Source organism: Taurulus bubalis, assembly GCF_910589615.1.
Source record: "Taurulus bubalis genome assembly, chromosome: 3".
Lineage (NCBI taxonomy): Eukaryota > Metazoa > Chordata > Actinopteri > Perciformes > Cottidae > Taurulus > Taurulus bubalis.
The window spans coordinates 6,509,785-6,532,604 of NC_136591.1; the positions used below are offsets into that span (position 1 = coordinate 6,509,785).

Here is a 22,820-nt window from a genome sequence, read left to right on the forward strand (position 1 = left end):
AGAACAGAAAAAGAGCTCTTTGCAAGTGAACAGAAAAAAAATCCAATCATGATGTATAATAAACTTGAAAGCAATGACGGTAATTATCATTTAACACTGATGTTTTCATTCTCATATTATGTTGATAGCTTTCTTCATGCGCTATTGTATTTGTACCAAACTGTAATTATCTGATGGATCTGGGTGTATTTGTAATTTCATTGCTGGATGAAATGGGCAATTTCTTCAAAAACAATTTTGTGTTTGTCTCCCTCTTTCTGATACACAATTGCACACAGACACTTCCACCATTTCCATTGTTCCCACAGGAATAAAATAATTTTTAGCCAGAGCTTTTAGCAGTAAAAAAAATAAAAATAAAGAAGAATTGAGCACAGTATTTTTGCCTCAATTTATCAACATGATGAGTGAGTCAATAATAAATACTGTGTATGAAAGCAGCTATTAGCAGAAACCATCAAAGGGGAAATTAAAATAGTTTAGATTGTAATCTGATCAGGACTTCTAATTTTACACTAAATCCTCTTTCTGTTCAGACTAATGTATCTCTCAAGGCATGCTTCTAATTGAGAATATTACAAAACATGATGGTGTTATTATTTACGGATATTCGATGGTGTTCCTGCAGAGAGGAGAGGATCCTCCTTTATAAAACAGGGCAGGTGGCTCCTACTGGCTGCATGTTGAAGTGTCCTTGAACCCTAAAGGTGCTCCAAACGCAGAGGTCAACGTGTATGCCTGTACCTGTATTTATATCACAATTATAATAAAGTTAATGTTAGTTAACCAACTAACTTGTTATGGTCTCGTAGAAACATTTCCTGCACCGTTTTCTGTGGAACTCATAGGCCTCATATGTGCAAAACTCAACATTAACCAAAAATCTAAACTTTAGTTTTTTGTTTCCAGGGTAACAATGTTTTTATTGCATGCAAGAACAAGCTAACGCTGAGGGATGTTAGCTAAATGTAGCATTCACCGTAAATTATTTTGTTATTGTACAAAAACACTGAACATTAAGGTGAAACATGCACTAAAATATCAAATAAAGTATGTTTATTACTAGCCTATATTTATACTGTGCATTAAAATAACAATTGGTGGCAGCTGGTGCACAGATTAAATTGGTGCTTAAAAACACAGGTAGCAATCCAACTAATGGTTACAGAGAAGAAGAAAAAAGTGGTTAACTGTTAAACAAAAAATATGTAATTATAAATAAATAATACTTGTGCGATTGCCTTCCATTGACAGCTAATATCGCAGACCATGCCTGTTAGCCACCAATAATGGCTAAATGGCCCTAAACCTACTCTTCTCTTTTGAATTGTATGCATGCATCATCCTTTTTGCATTTCAGAAAAAAACATGAGCAATGTAATTCCATGTGGTAATGGACGACCCCGTCACTTTTAATTCTGAACATAGGGAATGCTGCAAAAGTGCTTGTAAAAAAAAAAAAAGAAGTGTTTTACATCCAGATAAACTTCACTGTAGAAAAACTCCCATAATCACAATGTCTTTTCATATGTAGTCAAAACAGCATTTTCAAAGTAACTGCAGACGTAAACACATGACGCAAGCGCTTTGGAGTATTTCTGGAAACTTCTACGGTTTGACAGTCGAACATACTTTGGTAGCATTCTATGGGTTTGAGAAGAGCGGCATATAAATCACGCTTTGTAGTGCTTGGGTCAGCGCCGTGTCCAGCTTAGGTCCGCATGACCTCCAATGCCTTCTGCACCTGTTCTCCACATCCCCCTTGTGCATCGGCATCCCTTACCTCCAAGTTCAGAAGCAGAGTTCTGGCTATGCAACCCCACTTATGCCCCTCCATGTATGCAACTTACTTTGGTTCTTTGCATCTTTCCGTCTATACTCAACACTAGAATGTTTGTCCCACTGTTCAAACCTCTTTCTCCTGACTTCCTGTCAATCATTGTTCTTGGCGATGCGATTCGTCTTGCTCAGCACCGAGTTAAGTTCATTCATCAGATTAGGAGGCATCATACCCTCCACATCCAGAACGGGCCTCCTGCCGAGGGTCTTGGAGCCACTCGGAGGCGGGGCGGGCAAAGCCACGGGCTGCGAGTGTCTGGACGGGGACCGGGACGGGAGGCGTCGAGGCTGTCCGGCATCCGCAGAGGTTCTCCTGTGTGGTGGGACTTCTGGGGCCTTGAGAAAGTCTTTATTCGTGCAGTTGGCTGTGGTCTTGTGGGGGAGAGTGCTGTCCTTGGTGAACCTTGGGTTGCCGACCACCAGAGAAAGCCTCTTGTCTGGCAGCTGTGGGCAAACGTGACAGATGAAGATGAACGGCAATGGATTGAACCACCTTAACCCACATGCGTCACATCAGGAGAGCTCCTTGTGCTCACATGGACATCTTTAATTAAATGTTCACTTCAACATCGCAGGTGTGGCAACAAGTCATGAATATATGAAATGTTTTAACACAATCTTTGAGCTGAAGCCTGAAAAACATGTTACTCTGCTTCTCCCGATGCAACATGAATGCAGAAGAGAAGCTGTCGGCAAACAAACGACAAAAAAGGGAAGCAATTAAACGGGAAGTGCTTTTCCAATTGAGCAGACTGCGTCGTCTAATCCGGCTCCTGAGCATCAAGATCGTAACATGATCTGATATGTAAACAGCGTTGTCATAGATTGCTCACCTGTTTGCTGGTATTGCGGTTGTGTGTGATCCTCTGGCCTTCGGTCACAGCTCCCCCTTTGAAGGATTTGAGATATGCAGCTTCTTTTGAGTTGCCCGCCTTTGAACAGAAGTCAGAACCGTACTGCAGACACACAGCCAACAGCAGATATTACAAGTACGGTAATAACAACCACACCCCCCCCAAAAGAATTGTGGACATCAAAAGATAGTTCATGATTCATATGCCTTTATTGTCCCTTTGTTTGTGCTCGGCTTCTACAGATGTCAAAGTAAAGGGTAACGCACAACTCTACTTCATCATGACAAAAAAACACTGAAGAAATGGTCGCGTTGGCTTCAGTGCACATGATGTAAAGGTGTAAATTGGTGTTTTTGACTGGACTACCTAAAGCATCTGTAGAAATGAGTCAGGCGAGCCTTTGTGCCATCGCAGCAGGTCGACTGTGTTTTGATCTCTGGCTAAACTTTCTCTTTAACAACTTCTCCCTTTATATCACTGCGACCCTCAGACCTATAGAACTGTCTCTCTTTAAAAAAAATAAAAAAAATCTGTATTTCATCACTGCTAGGTGCTGTCCTTGGACCTTTACACCCTCCCACAACCCTCACCACCACCACCACAAGCCATTCCACCTTGCCTCGAAACGAGGTCCTTCATCGGCAGTTGCTATGGAAACTGTCTGGAGCACAATGTTCGCTAACAGGTAAGAGAAAGGAAATCAAGAACGCTGAAGTGCTCTCTGTCTACTTTCTCATCGACACACTCTCTCTCTGCCCTTCCCACAAGTCGTGTGTCCTTCCCACAAGCCCCTGTGATGGGAGCTGACAATCCTGATATTTAGCGGATTTGGGAGGAGAATCCTAATATTTTTAGCCGGCTCCCCCGCCTGCTATAGATTCAGTCGTTGTAAAGCTAAGAGCTTCTGCAAAGAGCACAGAAAAGTACCTGAGCCCACTGAAATAAACACCTTGAAACACTTAGAAACAACAGACAAAAATTGGCTTCCCCTTTAGATCAATCTTTCGCTGACAACGTTGCCCTTTTTACTCGCCAACCCAAACTAAGGCACTAAAAGGCTTTTTACTGTAAGCGCCCGTGATAAACAACACCGTGCTGCAGACAGGTTCCCATAAAGGAAGCCGAGTGGAGGGCTAATACCGGCTGAATGTGCTGAGCGTACAATACAGGGAGCGGTTAGATCTTTCAGTTGGGGATGAGTGTGATGTTCAAGTTATGGTCGTCTGCTCGGGAACAAGTAGAACAGACATATTTAGTCTAATGGGGAAAGAAGATGGGTATTTCACTGAGCAGTTGGGGAGGAATAAGAGAGTCAAAAAATAATACAAAAATGTGACACATTCGTGGCTGCTCTCCCCGTGTTTGCTTTGCCTTGCATTATTTATGTCATATGTGCTGTGTCAGCGGATGACAGCGACAACACTTAGCTGTATCTGGGGGCTAAGTACCACAATGTGATTGTTGCAGTCGCCTTGACCTTATTCTCGCAGCTTTTCCACATAAAATGATTTATGTTAGTGCTGAGTGACCTCGAAAACTTTACTGTTCTCTCCCTGTTTATGTATCTCATCTGACTAACGGCACAATGGAAATGGATGATCGGGGGGGGGGGGGGGGGAATATGATTTATCGCATTTCCTCGTTCGGAAATATGGATTGTAAAAGATGATTTATTCCGGTCGTAATCAAGTGTATTTTTCACCCAAATGAGGCGGGAAAGGAGGATGCCTCTGCAATGTGCATGTCACATTCACTGATATTTTTGGTTTGCAGAAACAGAAGAGAAAAGGGAGGTGAGAGAAAAGATAAAAACACGACTTCACTCCCAGAGTCAACGCGTGCTCTGCTGCTTCATTAAGCGTGTGCATGAGTGCATTCCTCGCTCCTGTGCCAACATCCCCGCTGCATGTCGTCTTACCGTCATCCTGATGATGTCAGTCACCCAGCTGACCTGCGCCTCCCTCGTCTCGCAGCAGAAATGCCTGAGGAGGGAAAAGCTCAGTCACTCATTTCCACCTCGTTATTTTCACACTCATTTGAAGCAGGTGACTGGATTTGGTGAGTCACGGCACCGTTTGTGTACGCTCGCATGACTCTGCATGGATATTGGTGATTGGTGCTCCAAGTAACAATCAAGGATGAGGTTTAATGAGAACTGTCACCTATTCAGGCCTGTTAAGTTTTTGGTTTGGTTTTGAGCTATTTCTGTTGCCTATGTGGTCATATACTATAAATGTATGCTATTATTAAAGGCCTTTGAAGAAAATGTCTAATTTATGCTAAAGAAATCAAATTGATAACGCAGGAGGGTCTTTTCTGTTTGGTATGCATTGTAGCACCCATTTTTTTTCTATTCTTCTCCGCTGTCTAATCTAAATCTAAATGAATAAAATACAAATAAAATTGTCTGCATTCAAGCTCCAGCGACTTAAGTCAAACAGCTCTGTGAGGCTGTAGACCAGGGGTGTCAAACATACGCCAGGGGGTCGACCATCCACATATGGATGTTATAAATAACTTTTACCATGTTTACTACCTTAGTTTGGTGTTAAATGCTAACATTTGGTAAAAAGCACTTAACACAAATCAGATATATTCATCTGGACTTTCTAACGTAACATTATTTTCAGTTGCTTTGTTCCCATAACAAGTTTGTCAGAAATCCCCTGACCCCTTTCAGCAAGGTTCAGTTAAATAACTCCATACTGACATCATGAGTGTTATGATAATAGCTAGCATTTGTCAAGAAATTGCAATTGAAAGGCAGCAAATAATGATTTACAAGGAAGCTCCAGATAGAGATGGATTCATTGTATAGGATTCCACTTCCTATGAGTGGACCAGGCAGCAGCATCTCACCATGTGATCATCAAATATATTTAATAGCACTGATGGTCACACCACTAATCCACTTGGAAGTTTAGTGCTTTAAATTCAACTTCCTAACTCCCTGCCACTTGACTCTTTCTGTTTGAGAGATATTTTAAGTGGATAGGTTAAAAGTCAAACTCATCAATTATTGAATTAGAGTACTTCTGCACGGCACTCACCATTGTTGTTTATCAGCGTAGACTGTGAAGCCCCAGCTGTTAAACGGAAAAGGACACGGGTCAGACTTTGCGTCTGCAAACTGAATCTGTGTCCTGTGCACAGCTTTTTTTTAAAACAGAGGTTAAAGGCATGTTTTTGAGAAAGGAATGTGGAACTCTAAAATAGTCAACACCAGAAAAGAAGAAAACAAATATTGAGAAACTGTTTAATATGGCAGCAGATCTAAACCTTTTAATTAAAATGCAAAGAGTTCACTAGAAATGCAGGATGCTACAATATGGAATTAATTAAAACAGTCAGTGGAGTTCTAGCCCACACATGCAAAGCGTGCTGCTCACTATTAGCCTTAAACTACAATATATATATTAGATATTAGCTATGCATACGATAACAATCTTGTGTGAATTTATTGCATGATGCTGGAAGCTCAATAAAGAGAATTGGTCTCAGCTTAAATGCGCGCACACACACACACACACACACACACACACACACACACACACACACACACACACACACACACACACACACACACACACACACACACACACACACGTTTATGTATGTTTCAGTGGGAATTAACCTGCACAGGGGTAGCATGCGGTTAAAAGATCACCTTCCTGGAGACTACACCTTCCCCGAAACCCTTCACAGCTGTGGCTGAACAGGAGCAGGGAAGTGGAGGAAGAACAAAGCGAGAGAGGGGGCAGCAAGAAAGAGCGCCCGCAGCCTGGAGCACCACTCCTGTGAGTTAAGGCAGCCGATCCCACCTCGCAGTGGGCCGCGCGCAGATAGACCTCAGCCTAATGAGGTACTGGAGCGCTGCCTCTCCGAACCCTCTCACCGTGTCTCTCTGCATTCTCCTCAGCACTCTGTCTTTATTTCTTTCTTCGCCGTAACACTTCTCCCAAAGCCCACTCGACACTATATCTATGATAGCACGCTGTATCCTCCTCGCCCTCCGTTCCTCCATCCCACTCCCCCACCTCCTCTCTTCATCTCCCACTCTTGCTCTCTTATCCACTTTCCTTACCCTGAAGGACGGCGTAATGCAGACAATCGCTTGCTGGACTCATTTTTCATGCTTCCCCAGACTCCAAATTCCGACATGGGGAAAATTATGAGGAATTAGAATTGGGTAATGTGAAATATAGGGTTCGGCTTCTCAGAAACTTTCCTCTTGTGTTTGACCGGCGAGAGCTGCTGAGGGTTTGGCATGTGTCGTAAATTACACTAATAGAAGATCATTAAAATAAAACCGTGGCGGCCATGTTTTCCTATGCGCGCAATGATTTGTGTTTGTTAAAATGCAATTACATTTAATCAATTTCATTACAGTGAAAAATAGGATGGGGGTCAGGAGTGGCTTGGGCATCTCCTGGTGACGCTAACCTTTGAGGGAAGAGAAAAGGCAATATAGCTGCGGGGACAAATAGTTTACACACAGACAAAGACAGTAGCAGTGCTACATAATCACTAGTTCATCTTAATAACAGAGGGGGTTTGCTAAGAATGTGTAGCAGTTGTTTTGGCTCTAATGACCACAATCATTATGACGCCACACCAGGGTTTTGCACAGGAACAGAAAGTAGTTAAACTCAATATTTACTGCACCAAAAAAAGATATGCAAGGAAGGAGTGGAAATATATACAGATGACCATTAAAACAGTCTCATAATTGTTGATTAATAAGCACTGTGGCAGCGGGGTTCGTGATTAATCGTGTGGGAGAAGCAGGTGTAAAATGTGTGCCATTGTTGTTTTATTGGCTGCTCACAGAGGGAGAGAGACGAGCCATCATCCACATTTCCGCGATATCTATATGATGTGACGATGGAACCAATTTCGCTGAGGGAATCAATGAAATTGGAGCAAATTAATAAATGCTCGTAAACTGCCCTTTAAAAGGAGCGCAAAAAGCAAGTTCTGAGACTGAATTTATATTTTTCTAGGTATTATGCGAGAGGCAATCCTCTGATTGTCTGAAGCTGCAAATCAGCACATTTCAGATAATTTTATATATTTACAGGAGGAATCTTGTCAAAGCAAAAAACAAACATGTATTGCACTTTGACAACTCCTTCGCATATTATGACAATAATACATTTGAATGTGGAAACTCAATGCTGACCTTGGATACATGAGCTTGAGAGAGATATATATATATATATATATATATATAAAAAATAATTGTCCACTCATTAGGTTTTTGCTTCTGTCGATATACTCCTTCCATGTACATACATTGTGTTATCATTAAGGATAAACCAGCATCAGGTCTTAATAGTCAACACAGTATTCCAATTTGACTCGCAAAGTGTGCGGCATGGCAAGACATGGGACTAAAATGGTCGTCTTAGTAAATCTACCAGAGATTCGAATCCTTCTCTCATTCCTATGCTGCACTTTCTGATTACGGGGAGGTTAAGGGACAGACACCAGAGGAGTATTACGCATGAGAGCGCAGTTTACCTGGATGGAGGTTTTAGCTTTCTCTTCAGGCCGAGGTAACATTTCACAGAGTTCAGTTGGATTACTTTCTCTGCTTTAGTGCCCTGCGAAAAAAAGAAGAAATTAATGAGAGGAGAAAAAAAATGAACACACTAAAGTATAAAACAACTGAAGATACCCCGCGCACAGCTTTGCTTTACTCCGGCCCAGCAGGGCTTCTCACATGGGTCAGCTGGTGCAGGGCAAGCCGCAGTCGACAATAACTAAATCAGAATTCCAGCAGACGTCACATTATAGAGATGAACATATTGCTCTGACACTGAAGAGTTTTGCCGCACTCACACATATATCAATTGTCAACCATTTTCTAGGCTCCTGGTTTTTGGCACCGTATCATGAATTTATTATATTTGTGGTGCCTTCTATACCACATTTGTGGCGCCGTCTGGAAAGCTCTTGTTGTACTCTTGATATATTCTTGTTGTACTCTTGACATGTTTTGTATCTTCTAATGGAATTGTATTCATCTATATTCATAGCCAGTTGCTACTACCTTTTATTATTGTTTACCTGTGTATGTAGTGGTTGGGCGTGTGATTCTGTGCTAATCAGCAGCTCATGATTAAAAGGCACACCTGATGGCAATCAAGCCCAGACCCAACCTGACGATCCGACGTGCTTAAAAGTGTCTTTCGCTCTCGGAAATAACAAACGTGATTTGTCAATAAAACGGTGTCTAAATCAGAATCCCTGTGTGTGAGTGTGTGTGTGCTGCTATCTTAATACTTTTTAGTTTGCTGCGTTAAACTCCGCTTAACTAAAACAAACCAAAGTGAAATAAGATGCCAACCAACTATCCGCCGCGGCATCAAAACACAACAATCAATTTGATCATTACCAGCATGCCTCTTCTTCCAAGCAACAAAGAACAAAGTGGATGAGAACAAAGCCAACCAAATCAAAGTTTGCCTTTGACACCTACACATCACAACCCACCACCCGTTCCCCGTTTCATCCCACATAATGCGTGCTAAATACAGACCTGGCAATAATTGGAGAGGCCAAGGAATATCAATTCATTTTCAGAAACACTTCTAATTTCCCTAACATTTACACAGTAATTAGCCACATGCTTGTGCAACTTGATATTTAGAGACGTTTTCAGTGAAAGCACACACACACACACACACACCATCGCCCCTCACCATTTTCCCTCCGCCATTCTGCCAAAATTACTGCACCTCCATCAATTATTTACACTTCTTCACACTCCTTTACGAATCCCATGTTTCAACTGCAGAAATGTGCTGAGAAAAAAAGGCCTCCGGGGAACTGGGGCCTGCTGGTCCTCTCTGAAGCACACACGCTGTATTCTTCCCCTCTTCAAAATAGAAAAGGACGTCCGCTGCCATCAGTGCGTTTCATTTTCCTGCTTAATTCAAAGATTTGGAACCCTGAGATGGACACGTTGCCAGGGAGATGAAGCAGGGAGATGGTTGCAGTTATGGAGACGCCATTCACAACATATTTTAGTTTCCTAAAGCTGTTCCATAACCTTTTTAATACCCCCGTGACACAATGCAATCTGTGTTGGCCCGATATTTGGTGGTTGCATGCAAAAAAAAACAGTGTTTACAGTTGATGTGGCAGTAGATGAAGCTGAAACATAAAAGTCTTCTTACTTTGATATCTCTGTAGAGCAGCAGCTTGTCGGCACGTAGTACAACATATTTATCCTGGAATTTGTGCCCCGACAGCAGTTTGGAGGATCCGTCACTGAACTTCAGATGGTCTCCTTTTACCAAATGTCTTTGGTCTGATGTGAAACACAATTAAAGTGGATTAAAAGAGGAAAATATCATTTCAACCATAAATGTATACGCACAAGTCTATCAACTGGTCTCTTTCAATGTTTTGATCTACGTCAATTTTAACCAATTTTTTTTTTTTTAATCAACTTTTTTAGTGTGTTAAAATTACTTTTAACACACTATTTCAATGGTTTATCTATTACTTTTATCTAACTATACAAATGTAACGCCTCTTTTGCTACAACATCTTCATGCAATCTCAATCTTAAATGGTATTCAGGTGTTACTGTTGACTCGATTATGTAAATAATCTATGATAATAGTTACCGTAAAATTCGGGTTATAAGCCGCTACTTTTTTCCTCAACTTTGACCCGTGCGGCTTAAATATTGGTGTGGCTAATTTGTGGATTTTTACGATTCTAGCATTTAGCAGCAGTTGCAGAGACATGCTAGCTAGCAAGCGTTAGTTAGCGAGTGTTAGCTAGCACTAGCGACTCGGTAGCAGCAGCAAAAGCGGCTTATAAACCACCGCGGCTTGTTTAAGATTAAATACAACTTTTGTTGTTGTATTTAGTAGATGCGGCTAATAAAAGGGTGCGCCTTATAACCCGCAATTTACGGTAGTTGGGATATACTGGTATATACTAAACTAATTAAAAACGTAACGGATATACTTTGGAAAGAAGACTGGAAAAAATAGTTGCTGTCCTAAAATGAAACATTTCCAGTTTACAGGCGAAACAAAATACACACTGTATGAAAATGTGCATCAATAAGTCAAACCGTAATGGTTTTGTATCATCAATAGCATACTGCACCTTTCTCAACGGACACTTTTTTGTCCCAAGTAAACTTCTTTATAACGAGAAAAGCAGAACTCGGGCAGTCCAGAGCGCTCCACTCCAGCACCTGCTCCAGAATCTTCTCATTGCGGTGCAGCGGTCGCTCTGTTGGAAAGAAAAGGCGACCGGTCAGAGGGGAGGAAAGAGTGGAAAAGTCAACCGCCAACAACAAAGGAATTGTTTCACCTCATGAATTATAAATGCATGAAACTAAATATCATTAAATCCACGACAATTTCTAGTGAAGTAAATAACTGAATTATGTTGTTGTTCTCCCCATTTTCACCACCGAGCAGTTTAAATTATCTCCAGCATACCAGGAGCTGATTATAAAAACACACTCATGTGCAAAATAGACCTATTATCTCTTCCTAATTGGTGAACAGGGTACATGCTATCAGCCAAAAAAAGAAATTTAAAAAAGTAGATCATTTGTGTACCACCACCCCTGCTCTGATGCCTCCATCTCCACATACACAAGGAGGTAAAAAAAAAAAAAGAAAAGAAAAAGAGCCACAACGGCATCACTTATTCATAATGGTGGGCTTATCTTCTCTTTGGAATCTCTGCAGACCCAGGCCATGGAATTAGTTCCTCATTTCCCAACAAATATTAGCTCCCCTTTTTCCGCCTATTGTCCTCGATAACGGTGTTTATCTCTAGCTATCCTCCAAAATGGCTAATTAACAAACTTTCCCTCCCTTCTTTATGGTTTTATGAGCAAAACCTGTCACGCTACCGCCTTCAAAATAGCTTGACTGTTTACTCTTCCACAGTCATATTGTCTTGTCGTGGAAAATATGCTGAACCGTCAGCAAATATATATTCAGCATTCAACACACCTTCATTTTTAGAAGAGGACGGCGCGTCCTCTGGAACTTTGTGGGGAGGAAAACAAACATAAGAGCGCGGCGTACACTCTCATTGAACTGATGAAAAGTGCACAGGGACCGCCAGCTAAGCATCTTAACGACAAAGCTCAACTTTGACTTCGCCCTCGCTCGCTGCTTCCCGCACTGTGATCAAATGTGTGTGTGTGTGTGTGGCGCGGCGTGCCGACAGTGCATATTAATGCGAGATGTGGTGGGTCAGCTCCCCGGGTCAATCATGCAAGAAAGATGAAGGTAATTCATGACATATGACGGTAAAGATGATTAATTAATGCGCATATCATCAAACCGACGATGCTCGGCTCATTTCTCACCGTGCTTCCATGTTCGCGGACACTTGTTCATTAGAGAGATAACATAATTTCTCTAATCACGAGGTCCTTGGACGAGAGTAAGTTTGATCTTTGTATACGGACGTGATAAAAGTAGCCATTTAAATGGCGATGAGACGCATAAATCACCGAATGGCAGAGGTGGGTAGAGTCGCCAAAAAGTGGATTCAAGTAAAAGTAACTTCAATGAAATACATGTTACTAGATCAGGAATTGACAAAAACGTATGCATGTGCAATCATAGTCTGTGTCTGTTTTATTTCAAAAAGTAAATAAAAACACTGTCAACATGTTAGAGTGTCCTTAAACTGTGATCACTCCAGTGACGATGCCACAGTCTCTCCACTCGCATCAAGACAATCAGAGGAGCTAAGTGGACAAATCAGTCTCTTATCTTTCTGAAAATGTATCCAATCCGACTCACTTAGGCTAATGGGGATAAAAGTGCTGTGATGTTTCATTATTAGCTGCCTATTAAATATGTGTGTTCACTCCAGCACTGTGACCTCGGCGTAATCTCCGGTTGAAACAATATAACGGACCACCTCAAGAACGTGCAATATAAGCAGTTTTGTCTCTACTTTTCTGTCTCTCTTCATCTACACAAAGTATGACGAGTTCAATCAACACCATTTGAATATTTACCTCACGACAGAAAGCAGGAGTTGAGAAAGAAAGTTGAGAAATTGATTTCATTTGTTCAAATGGAGTTCAATAAGTGGTAATCAGTGAAGCGTATTTTTGTCAGTGTTATGAAGAAACACACGTTGCCTTTGAAAATGAATTCCAATGTCAGTGTTGATGAAACTGCATCACAGTTTAAGGTTTCAGCATGACTATTACTCTAATAAAGCAAGACAAACTTAACCTTAATATAATTATGTTTTAGCTGCAATTAAATTAAATTGTAGAAATAGAAAAAAAAAAAAAAACATTGTGTTCAATTACATGGCTGTTTTTTCTTGTTTTTAAACGGGTAATTTATGTCTTTATTGGATAGCAACAGCTGAGCGATAATGGGAATAAGTTCTACCATTATCAATACACATGTTACCAGGACTCCTGCGTACCTAACTCTCCGTTCTCAATGACTTCAAACGTGGTCCAGAAGTCATCGGCACTGAAGGCGACGTTCCTCATACTCAGCGCCGTTTCTGCGAGCTCCGTGGATCGCATGCTGGGAGAGACCTACCGCAAACACAGCAAGCGGGTAAATGCCCATCCAGGCTGACAACAAAACAAGTAAAGGAGAAGCAACACAGCAAAGTAAACACCTCCTGCATATAAAAAGCTCCAGATCAGAAGCTCCTCGGATCGATATTGTTGCCTTCAACCGCCTCTCGATATTTAGCATGGAACACTAACTGCGCAGATTTGTGACTTGCTGATTAAACACTTTGTTGAGTTATCAGGCGTACCTGAACAGGACTGAACAAAGCAAATGTGCCACTTAACTCCACGGAGAGAAAGTGGAGCATTCAAGTCAAAATGTGCCGCCGAGCGCTCCTCTTTAACCCCATCCCTATTCTGACGCTGCTGCCGACTGGAGAAAGGAGTCCGAAACCTACAGCGGCCCCCGCGTGCCTTGCACAATGCAATTACTCACACAATTAAATCAGACGTTTCTTTGATTAGTTGGCTTTTGATTTATTTCTGGGGCGGTAATCCCATCAGGTTAAACCACAAATGTCTCAGCCCTGTTCCATCAACCTCTCCACCTCTCAAGCTACCCCAGCTTCATCCCACACTCCATCTCCTCTCCTTCCTCCACCTTCTTATTTCACCTCACCACCAAAGGACCTGTGGGAACAGCAGGAATGCACACAAACTCACATTGCCCACATGCCAGCAGAAAGTACACATTGACACACACACCTTGATTAAACAGCAGTTCTCTGGCTCTTTCTTTTCCAGATACACCTCGAAGATCAGGTCCCCGGCTGGAGAGAACTGTGGAGCGAGAGACGGAGAGATCAGCTGAATTACAAAAACAATGCAGCGGGATTAATTGGCTTTTCTTCTAAATTCGCACTCCAGCGTGGCGTGAATCTAAATGGAGAAAAAGTGAGGGAAACGGTTCGTGGATTTGCAGAAACCAAAAGGTCACTTTCTGCGCTGGAGGCAAAACTAAAATCCCAGTAGCTTTAATGGAATGCAAAAGAAAGAGAACATGTGCGAGACAAACTTGTAAAAGGAAGAAGCGTAAGGGTGCATGCTTCACCTACACGAAAACCAAAATGCTCTCCCCAGGTGTTAACTTTTAGAGAGCTGAGCTGTGTGTTTTTAAACGTGTTTTGAAGTGCTTGGAAAAATGTTCAGGGATTATAATGGGAGTGGGAAAAACGCAGAGATTCCAAGAGGGAGATCTGAGTTCACTGTAACGGCCTGATCTCTATCGTGTCTTTGTACGAGGCGTGGAAGCTTTTTTTTTATCCAATGCTAGCTTCAATGCGTTTCTGTAAATAAAAACCTCACGGACTTTAGTCATCTACTGTCTGCACATTTATATCAATGTCTACGGAAACACAATATTTTATACAGGTTTCTACGCAGTCAAATATTACAATTTAAACCATCCATGAACTAATTAGCTTTTTTTTTGCAGACAATTAGAAATAAAATATTTTTTATCAAGCCAGAGGTGACTAGCTTGGCCTAGCATGAAGATTGTAAGAAAGAAGAAACCTCGTCTCACTAATCAACAGCATCAGCTGCATCTTGTTTTTTAAAAGCCCAGAAAAGTAAAAAAAGGAAAAAGAGAGCTGCACTCGCCGCTTCCCCCGCGTCAACCTAAGCTAACCACATCCTGAAAGCTAAGTATACAGTGTACACATACATATGTATAGATCCTCCTGTGATGCCGTTTACAATTCCCTCAGAGATTAATAGGCAGAAGATGAACAAGAATTAAAGTGGCCTCTCTGCCTGACATTAAGGAGGTCAAATTCCCAGTAACATTTCTCTTGTCAGTACAAATTATGGCACCTTTCTCGATTGTTGGAGCTGTAATCCTCTCTGCATCCAATTAAAAACTGACTTTATTGGGTGTGTAAAACCAAAGTTCACAGAGAGTGAAAATCTAGCTTGAAGATACGAGAGACACCGGGTCATACTTAAGGCACCACAAGCTGATGTCTCACTAAGGGGAGTGGTAATCCATCTCTTGAAAATGAGCGACTGTGAGCATGAAAAGGTGTCTTTTCCTTCGGCTGTCTGGAAACAGTTACTTTTCCTTTTGTCATTTTAAATGTACAGGTGAACCGAGGTTCATTACTGGCTTGAGAACTGATAAGAAGGAGGAAGCCATTTCTGATTTCTGTGGCCCTAAAACGACTCAGGAATTACAGTCCCTCAAACCAATTCTGTCATTGGGAAAATGTCACGCACACATGGCACCATCTTGGTTTGTGCTAAGTACACTTTTACTCCTTTCATTCGTTGTCATGCAACGGGAGGAAGACCATGGAACACTTTACAAACAGCATTTGTTGAGTGAAGAATACATCAATAAAAAGACGTGCTAAATGCTTTTACAGCTGATGGCGAGATTTTTTTTCTGCAACAAGTGAGAGGAAAAAAAGCAATGTTCTATTAGAAATAAAGCTATTTCTAAGTCATACTATCTCTGCACTCGCCCTGGCTGTAAATGCAAGTATTGATTTTAAAGTGACACTTCTAACTTAAAAGGAGTGACATTGCCTTGCACCTCATTATATCCCTGATTTACTGACTCCTTCAGGCAAACCATACTATCCACTCACCTCCTTGTCATTCTCTGCCTTTAGAAGGAAACGGCTGAGGTCAGAACCTTCACCTGCAGGGGCCGAGCTCTCCGAGACGAGCTTAAAGCGAGCGCTGCGAGTGTGTTTAGCCACGTCCCAGTTTAGCAGAAGGTTTTCGATGTTCCTGAGTACAGCCTCCCTAGGCAGCTAGAATAGCCGTCTACTTATCGTCTTGATATATCGTCTCAGAACCAGTTGCCTAATTTTGAAAAGTGTTGAAAATGGCTCCATTTTCAAAAGATGATGTATTGATTTTGTCAAATAACAAAATTGTCCAATAGACTTTGCAGCGTGAATGGTGATTGGCTGGTAATGACAATATGATGAATGTTGAAAAGAAAATGGTGGCACTATAATAACTACACGCTTTAGCATTAGTAAAGCATGAGTAAACACTTAATTCATCATTTATAAAGCATAAAGCATTGTTCCAACATGAGCACTCTTTAGTAACTCATTAGTATGCAATTCATAAACACAGTTATGAATGTTTCATTCTTGATTTATAAGCTTGACTATTATGCGTTGCATGATTGGGTTTTCATACATTATAAATGATGGATTCCCCATTTGTAAATTAAGTAAGATATTTTGAAAACCAATTAAGTAATATGTATTGCAAACCAGTTATTAAGGACTTATAGATGATGCACTAATGGTTAACATGCGCTTTATAAACATGTTTTAATCCTGCAATTCAAGATTAATTCAGGTAGTTACTAGTCGTTAGTTAAGTATGTTCTGTGACCTGATCTAAAGTGAGGACTATCTATGCTTTACAACGCATTTATAAATGACATTGAAAGGCCAGCAGTGCATCAAAGCTAACAAAAGTCTCAGTTATCGTCTCAACAGAAAAAGGAAATAGTGTTTACTCATGCTTTACTAAGGCTAAATAGTATGTATTATAGTTATTATACCAAGTACTAAGAAAATCTATATTTGCTTTATTTCTAACAAAACAGGCCTAACAAGCAACACTCCACAATGTTCCAAACGTCTACTTTTTTTCTTCTCCACATGATAGCTTACATAAACCTGAGCCACATACCACTATAAATACATTGCATGCATACATAACCACCGTAAGTGCAGCCTTTCGAAATCTGTGCGTGGGAAATAACATTCTACTTATATTTCTTCCGTTAGGAGTTAGGAGAACGCAGCTTTCGTAAAGACATCATTAAAAAGTCAGGCGCTTTGGCATGAAGCCAGTGAGTGAAATATTATAACTGATTAAAATGACAGCCCAAACTATGAAAATAACACAAAATAAGTCCTAAGTGAAAGGAGATGACCAATGTAACATTTGAATGCCTTCAAGCAATGTTTTACTTTGCTAACATGTTAAATTATCCCTAAAATAAGCTCATCCATTATCTCAACGGAGACATTTTCTCCATGCTGACTTGCAATTACACTAAATGATTGTTTTTAAATGATAAAACTAGCAACTCTTTTTTTATTTTGCTGCCATAGTCGTCTTAAGTCAAAATCCTTCAGTCCTCAAAATCGTGTCCATAACCAAAATGTCCCAATTTTCATCTCCGACAGCTTTGTAATAGCACAGGCTTTCCACTGAAATAACCCTCCTGACCCACAACATGTTCTGAAAGCATGGGGAGAAGATGGGGGCAGCAAGGAGCAGGCATAAACAACTTATTTCAGATTTCAACAACGGCAGCGGCGTGTGATTAATTTTTTCCCCCCAGTTATCTGAACCAAATGTTTTTTTCTCGGCTGACGCATCCAGGCAGAAAGTACCTGCCGTAAAGGTTAACAGGAACAAAGCCCTTTTTCTTCACCCGCTTCCTCCGCCTTCCCCTCACACCTCCTTCCCTTCATATTTTTGTCAGAGAAACATGAAACTTGTTCAAATGAATCCCTTATTTGAGAGACCCTAAAGCATGCAGGCAAATCAACATACACACACACACACACACACACACACACACACACACACACACACACACACACACACACACACACACACACAAACGGAGCACCCATTGGTGATTTCCATTTGGGTTCTGTGGCTTCGACCTACTGTGGTGTCCTTCTTTTCGTTCCAGCGGGTGATGAAACTGTTCTCTCTCTCCATCTGTTGCACACGGCTTTCATTGACCTGTTGGACACACGCAAACACATCAATTCAAACCCGATGGAGAGAAACATCAAACTGCTTGATGGACTCGGAAAACAATTTTGGAAGGGAGCAGTAATTCGAGCCCTTAAATACGATAATACATGGAAGCCGAGATTAAACCAGTAAAAATACGCATCATACGAAAACTGCTGAAATGGGTTGTTCGGCAAACACTTCTAAAACTAATTTAAAAAAGGAAGTTGGCTGGGAGTTTTTTGACACTGCTCAGCACCAAGAGAATACTCTTTTCTTTCACAAAGCTCTGTGTGGGAAATGATATTTTTTATTCCAATTCCTTTTCTAATTTTTTTTTTTTTAAACACCATTATCATTTTCAAAGAACAATTTGCTTTGTTGGAGTTCTACGAATGGCAGAGGAGATTGGGGTGAGAAAAAAAAAAAAACCTCACAAACTCGCCGTGTGTGTTTAGGCCTGATAATAGGCCCCATCGACGACATCCAGCCCGCAACTGGCGCTTTAATTAGCGAGATGTCTCACTCGTTTTAAGTCACAGTGCGTGCATTCACTGCTATTGGGCTCATGATTGGTTGAGCTTAATGGCTATTTGTCATGCGAATGATGGCGTCCCGAACCGATTTGGAGTGAATGCCCCCCCTTTAACGTCAGAACAAGAGGGATCCAGGCGCTCTGTTGGGAATTAGCAGTCGCTCGGCGCCGCGTATCCCATAAGCCAGGCGGCTCTCCAAGGGTAACATTGATCCCCACACCCCCAACCGTCCACACGTCAGCAAAGTCAAGCCAATTGTGGAGATATGGCAACAACAGTTCTGCTCCCAGATGGTTGAAGTAAGAGAGTGCAAATAAAGTCATTTGTTAAGATATGCAATACGGTATGTGAACGGCTGAACAAATATACACTTGTCATTGATTGGAGAGTCAGAATAAATCTAACGTCACAACCACATTCTACCGCAACTACAGTACTTATGCATGTACGGTTGTTAGAAGCAGAGATATCTCAGTTTATCTTCTAGTTTATAGAATTAAACTACATAGTTTATAGTATCCGTTTTTAAGGATGGCATTATACAAAAGAACTCATTCTCAATATAATTATCCTTTTAGCAAAAAGAGCAGAACGATCATCACATGAAGAATTTACACTTCTTAAGTAACAGAAAATGATTTTAACATCACAGTAAAAATGAAAACCAAAACAGTCAGACGCCTCAGTCAAAGGGTCGGATATCAGATGTTTCTATCTCTCTTTCTTTTTTCTTCCTTATTTTATATATTTCTCTGCAATCAAAACCCCCTAACACAGTTCAATCTCCAAGACATACGCTTGGCCTCATTTTGCCATGTGCAAGATTACCAATGGTATTTCTGTTCTAGGTGACCTGTTTTTTTTTTAATATAATATCTGTGTTTTCTGGAGATGTATGCCGTCATCGTGTGTGTGAGCCCAGTCGGCAAAGACATTGGTTTTGAGTTGTAAAGTAGGCAAGTCGTATCATTTCTTAAATCTATGATGACATATTGACTTAATATGTTATGAGTGTTAATGCAATATAAAACAGGTGTAATATAACCCAGAGGTGGAAGACCCACATCTTGTGAGCGTGCTCAGCTCAGCCCTTTGTCACCCTCCCCATCGTCTCCCAATCAGTTCCTCAGCAGCATCAACACTATCAAATGGCAATAAATAACTCACACTGAAGAGCGTAATGTAGTTGCTGATGAGGTCATGGACGACTCTAATTTCCTGTGGGGTTTGTCCCCGAGTCTGGAACAAGCAGGAGGAGAAGACGGAGGCCAGTCTTACGCTGGGCATGTGATTGAGGTTGGAACACTGCTGAATCCTGAATAACAGAAAGAAACAGCCTTAGAAGAACCCAAAGGAACTTGTGCACACATACACCCACATAGACATACACAGAGATCAACGCAAATAGCTCCTATCATTGCTAAATAACTCTCTCAATCTCTCCTGCCTACACATCTGAGAGACACAAAACACACACAGAGTTTTGTGAAATTCAGCAAAAGGCCAATTAAGTCTTCTCCAAACAATCCACATCATTAACATAATGCAGCTAAATCACGATTACCCACTGCAGGTTTCTGAGGGAGCAATGTGCAATGTGTGCATTAGTGAATGAGACGTCAAGACAGCAGAGTGTTTTGTGTGCAACCGGAGGTGGAAAAACAGGTTTGAGGTGTCTTTTGACGTCTCGAGATTGCACACATTATGAAATGTGTTGCTAGAAAGTTCTACACACACATGTAAAGCTGAATGCAAAAAAATGTGAAAAGATTATAAATGGATCAAAATTGTAGCTAAACGACTTTCTGAACATAAACTTGAAATATAGGATTTTCCGAACAAAAAAACAAACAAAAAACACTACTGCCAAACACTATAAACAAGTGGGACAAACAATTGTTGAACTGAATCCTCAGTTTCAACCCTAAAGGACGCCGTCGCTTTAGTGAAAAAAAGTATTTTCCTTCTCAGTTTGTAATTTGAAGGACATGCCAATATGCAGTACAGTACCTCTGACTAAATGTGAGATCTGACCAGAATGCAGCCCACTTGATTGGTCAGAAGAAAAAACACACAACAGAGGGTGAAGTGGGTCATTAACAGAGCAGAAGGGACAACAGGATAACCAGCAGGTGCTAAATAGGAACCCTTAGGCTACTCGGAGTGCAGAGACCTTTGAGTCTGCCCACTTGTTATGTCTGTGATGCCGGTTGGCATCTGCAGAGCTACTACGCCTGTTCTACCAGCCAAGAATACAATTAGAAACACGATGTAGACGAGAGCACTTTGATAATTTGGTGTTAATCTAATGAGTTATAAAGCATCATTTGGCAAAAGTAGTCGCGCTTCTTCTTCGTGTCGAATTAAACAAGTTGCTACTGCCGTGTCGAGTGGCTGCATCACATTCATCCACAAGCAAACAAAGATAATATGAGTCATGGGGTGAATCAGTGGTGAAGAAAAATACTAGATTATGAGTAAAAGACCTGCATCTAAAATTTTAAATAATGCTTGTAGCTGATATCTATTGATTTTTACAGTAGCCAACAGTGCTTAATGTGTGTTTTATACGTAATGAAAAACTATAAAATAAAATTAAGAATAGCTAGTAAGCAACTTTCATGTAATTGTTTGGCCAGATACTGGCGCACAGCTGATGTCCATCGCAATACAAATGTGCCTTTGGATACCTGTGGCGGAGTAAAAGTACAATATTTTACTCTGAACTACATCGTTAAACGCAGTTTTGGCTCTCCGTTTCCTGTTTATGAAGTTGAACACATGGATTTCTCCTTCAGGATAATGAACTGTATCCTCACACCGACCTCGACCTTGAAGTGGCCTCACTAGTACAGGGCATTAAAAGTGTCTGCGGTTTGAAACGTGTGTAGGTGTGTATACCTGTATAGATGTTGGAGCACAGCATCCAGGGTTGACCTGTTTATCTTTGGCAAACTCTCGATGAAAGTGGAGTACTTCTTTACTCGCTTCCGCTCGTCGTCCTCATCTGCAAAACCACGCAGATGAGATAACTACTCTACAAATGCTTAAAATAACACATCAAGGAAATGAAGTTCATCCTGTACTTTTTCAGTTATTGAAGCAAATTGGAATTCCCCCCCCGCCCCCCCCGTCTGTGAGGACCCCACTAGACACCCACATACCCAGAGCTGACACCCAGTATGGATACAGCTCCTTGGTCAGCAGTGCGTCCTCTGCTTGGGATAAGAAGCTCTTCAGGGTGTCCGTCACGTCCTCCAGCTGGTGCTCCTTCTCCCTCAGCTTTACATTACGGGCGTCCCGTGTGAACTCCTCCAGGAGCTGGGCCACCCGATCAGGGTCCCCCGGCCTCTGGTAGACCCCCTCCTGGCACAAACCTGGTTACATAGAAAAAAAAAAAAAAAAAAAAAAGGGGAAATGGATGAAGGATTACATCAAAATATTGACCGGTTCATTCCGCTCATAAATTCATATATCTCTCCATATATATATATATATATATATATATATATATATATATATATATATATATATATATATATACGCCAATAACCAGCATTATGATTGTTCAGTTGTGGGTTTTAATAACATTACATAAGGACATGTAAATTGAATTTGCAGGTGAAATGAAACTGTCACTGCAAGGTATATTACAGTCTCAGTCAGGGTTGACTTTCATGCCAATCCCTCATTATATTTCATACCACTTATAATGCTACTGTATAAGTAGCCATTTGCATTCACCATGCACTGAGAAAGCAACAGGCGCTATGACATAGATTTTGTGAAGTGCAGTGAAAAGACGGCGTAGATGTTCTAAATTTATAAAATAATATAGTAAAAGGAGAGATGGAATAATGTCAGAACATAATGCAAGACGACATTCGAAAGCATGACATTCTCTTTGCGAAAGTAAATCATAATAATCGTGCAGGAACTGTTTTAAGCATAAAGTTACTCACCATATTGGGTGACAAAAGCAATGCAACTGTCGACTATAATAGGGACAACGTTTTTAGTGAGCTGTTGGTCGCTGAGCGCCTTTCCATCTGTGCCAGCAGCCAGCGTGATGGCAGAGAGCCACAGTGCAAAGTCCATCTTGGTGAAGCCATGGATGTAAACTGTTCTATTAAACACAGAGATGAAAGAAAAAGTTATTATTAACGAAGTAGTGCATCATGATATCATTTCCAGTAACAATATAGTGTTTCGTATTTAAAACGTGTTCATATATTTGAAAAGAAGCCCCTGCTAAGTCATTAAATAAAGAACCAAAAAAGGAATCCAAAAAGGTGCTTCCGCGGAACACAA

General features: G+C 41.0%; 1 protein-coding gene across 1 annotated transcript in view; it reads right to left on the reverse strand.

Annotated features, from left to right (window-relative positions):
• Nucleotides 1-919: 919 nt before the first annotated feature.
• arap2 (ArfGAP with RhoGAP domain, ankyrin repeat and PH domain 2) overlaps nt 920-22,820 on the reverse strand; it is a 105,617-nt gene continuing 83,716 nt past the window's right edge. Inside the window, exons 21-34 of the mRNA XM_079215211.1 lie at nt 22,472-22,635; nt 21,674-21,886; nt 21,411-21,516; nt 19,677-19,824; nt 17,902-17,979; nt 13,948-14,022; nt 13,143-13,260; nt 10,827-10,955; nt 9,878-10,011; nt 8,217-8,299; nt 5,744-5,779; nt 4,612-4,675; nt 2,673-2,795; nt 920-2,283 (exon numbers count right to left, since the gene is read on the reverse strand). Coding sequence (XP_079071337.1) covers nt 1,933-2,283; nt 2,673-2,795; nt 4,612-4,675; nt 5,744-5,779; nt 8,217-8,299; nt 9,878-10,011; nt 10,827-10,955; nt 13,143-13,260; nt 13,948-14,022; nt 17,902-17,979; nt 19,677-19,824; nt 21,411-21,516; nt 21,674-21,886; nt 22,472-22,635 — 1,822 coding nt within the window. The 3' untranslated portion in view covers nt 920-1,932. The remainder of the gene's footprint in view (nt 2,284-2,672; nt 2,796-4,611; nt 4,676-5,743; nt 5,780-8,216; nt 8,300-9,877; nt 10,012-10,826; nt 10,956-13,142; nt 13,261-13,947; nt 14,023-17,901; nt 17,980-19,676; nt 19,825-21,410; nt 21,517-21,673; nt 21,887-22,471; nt 22,636-22,820) is intronic.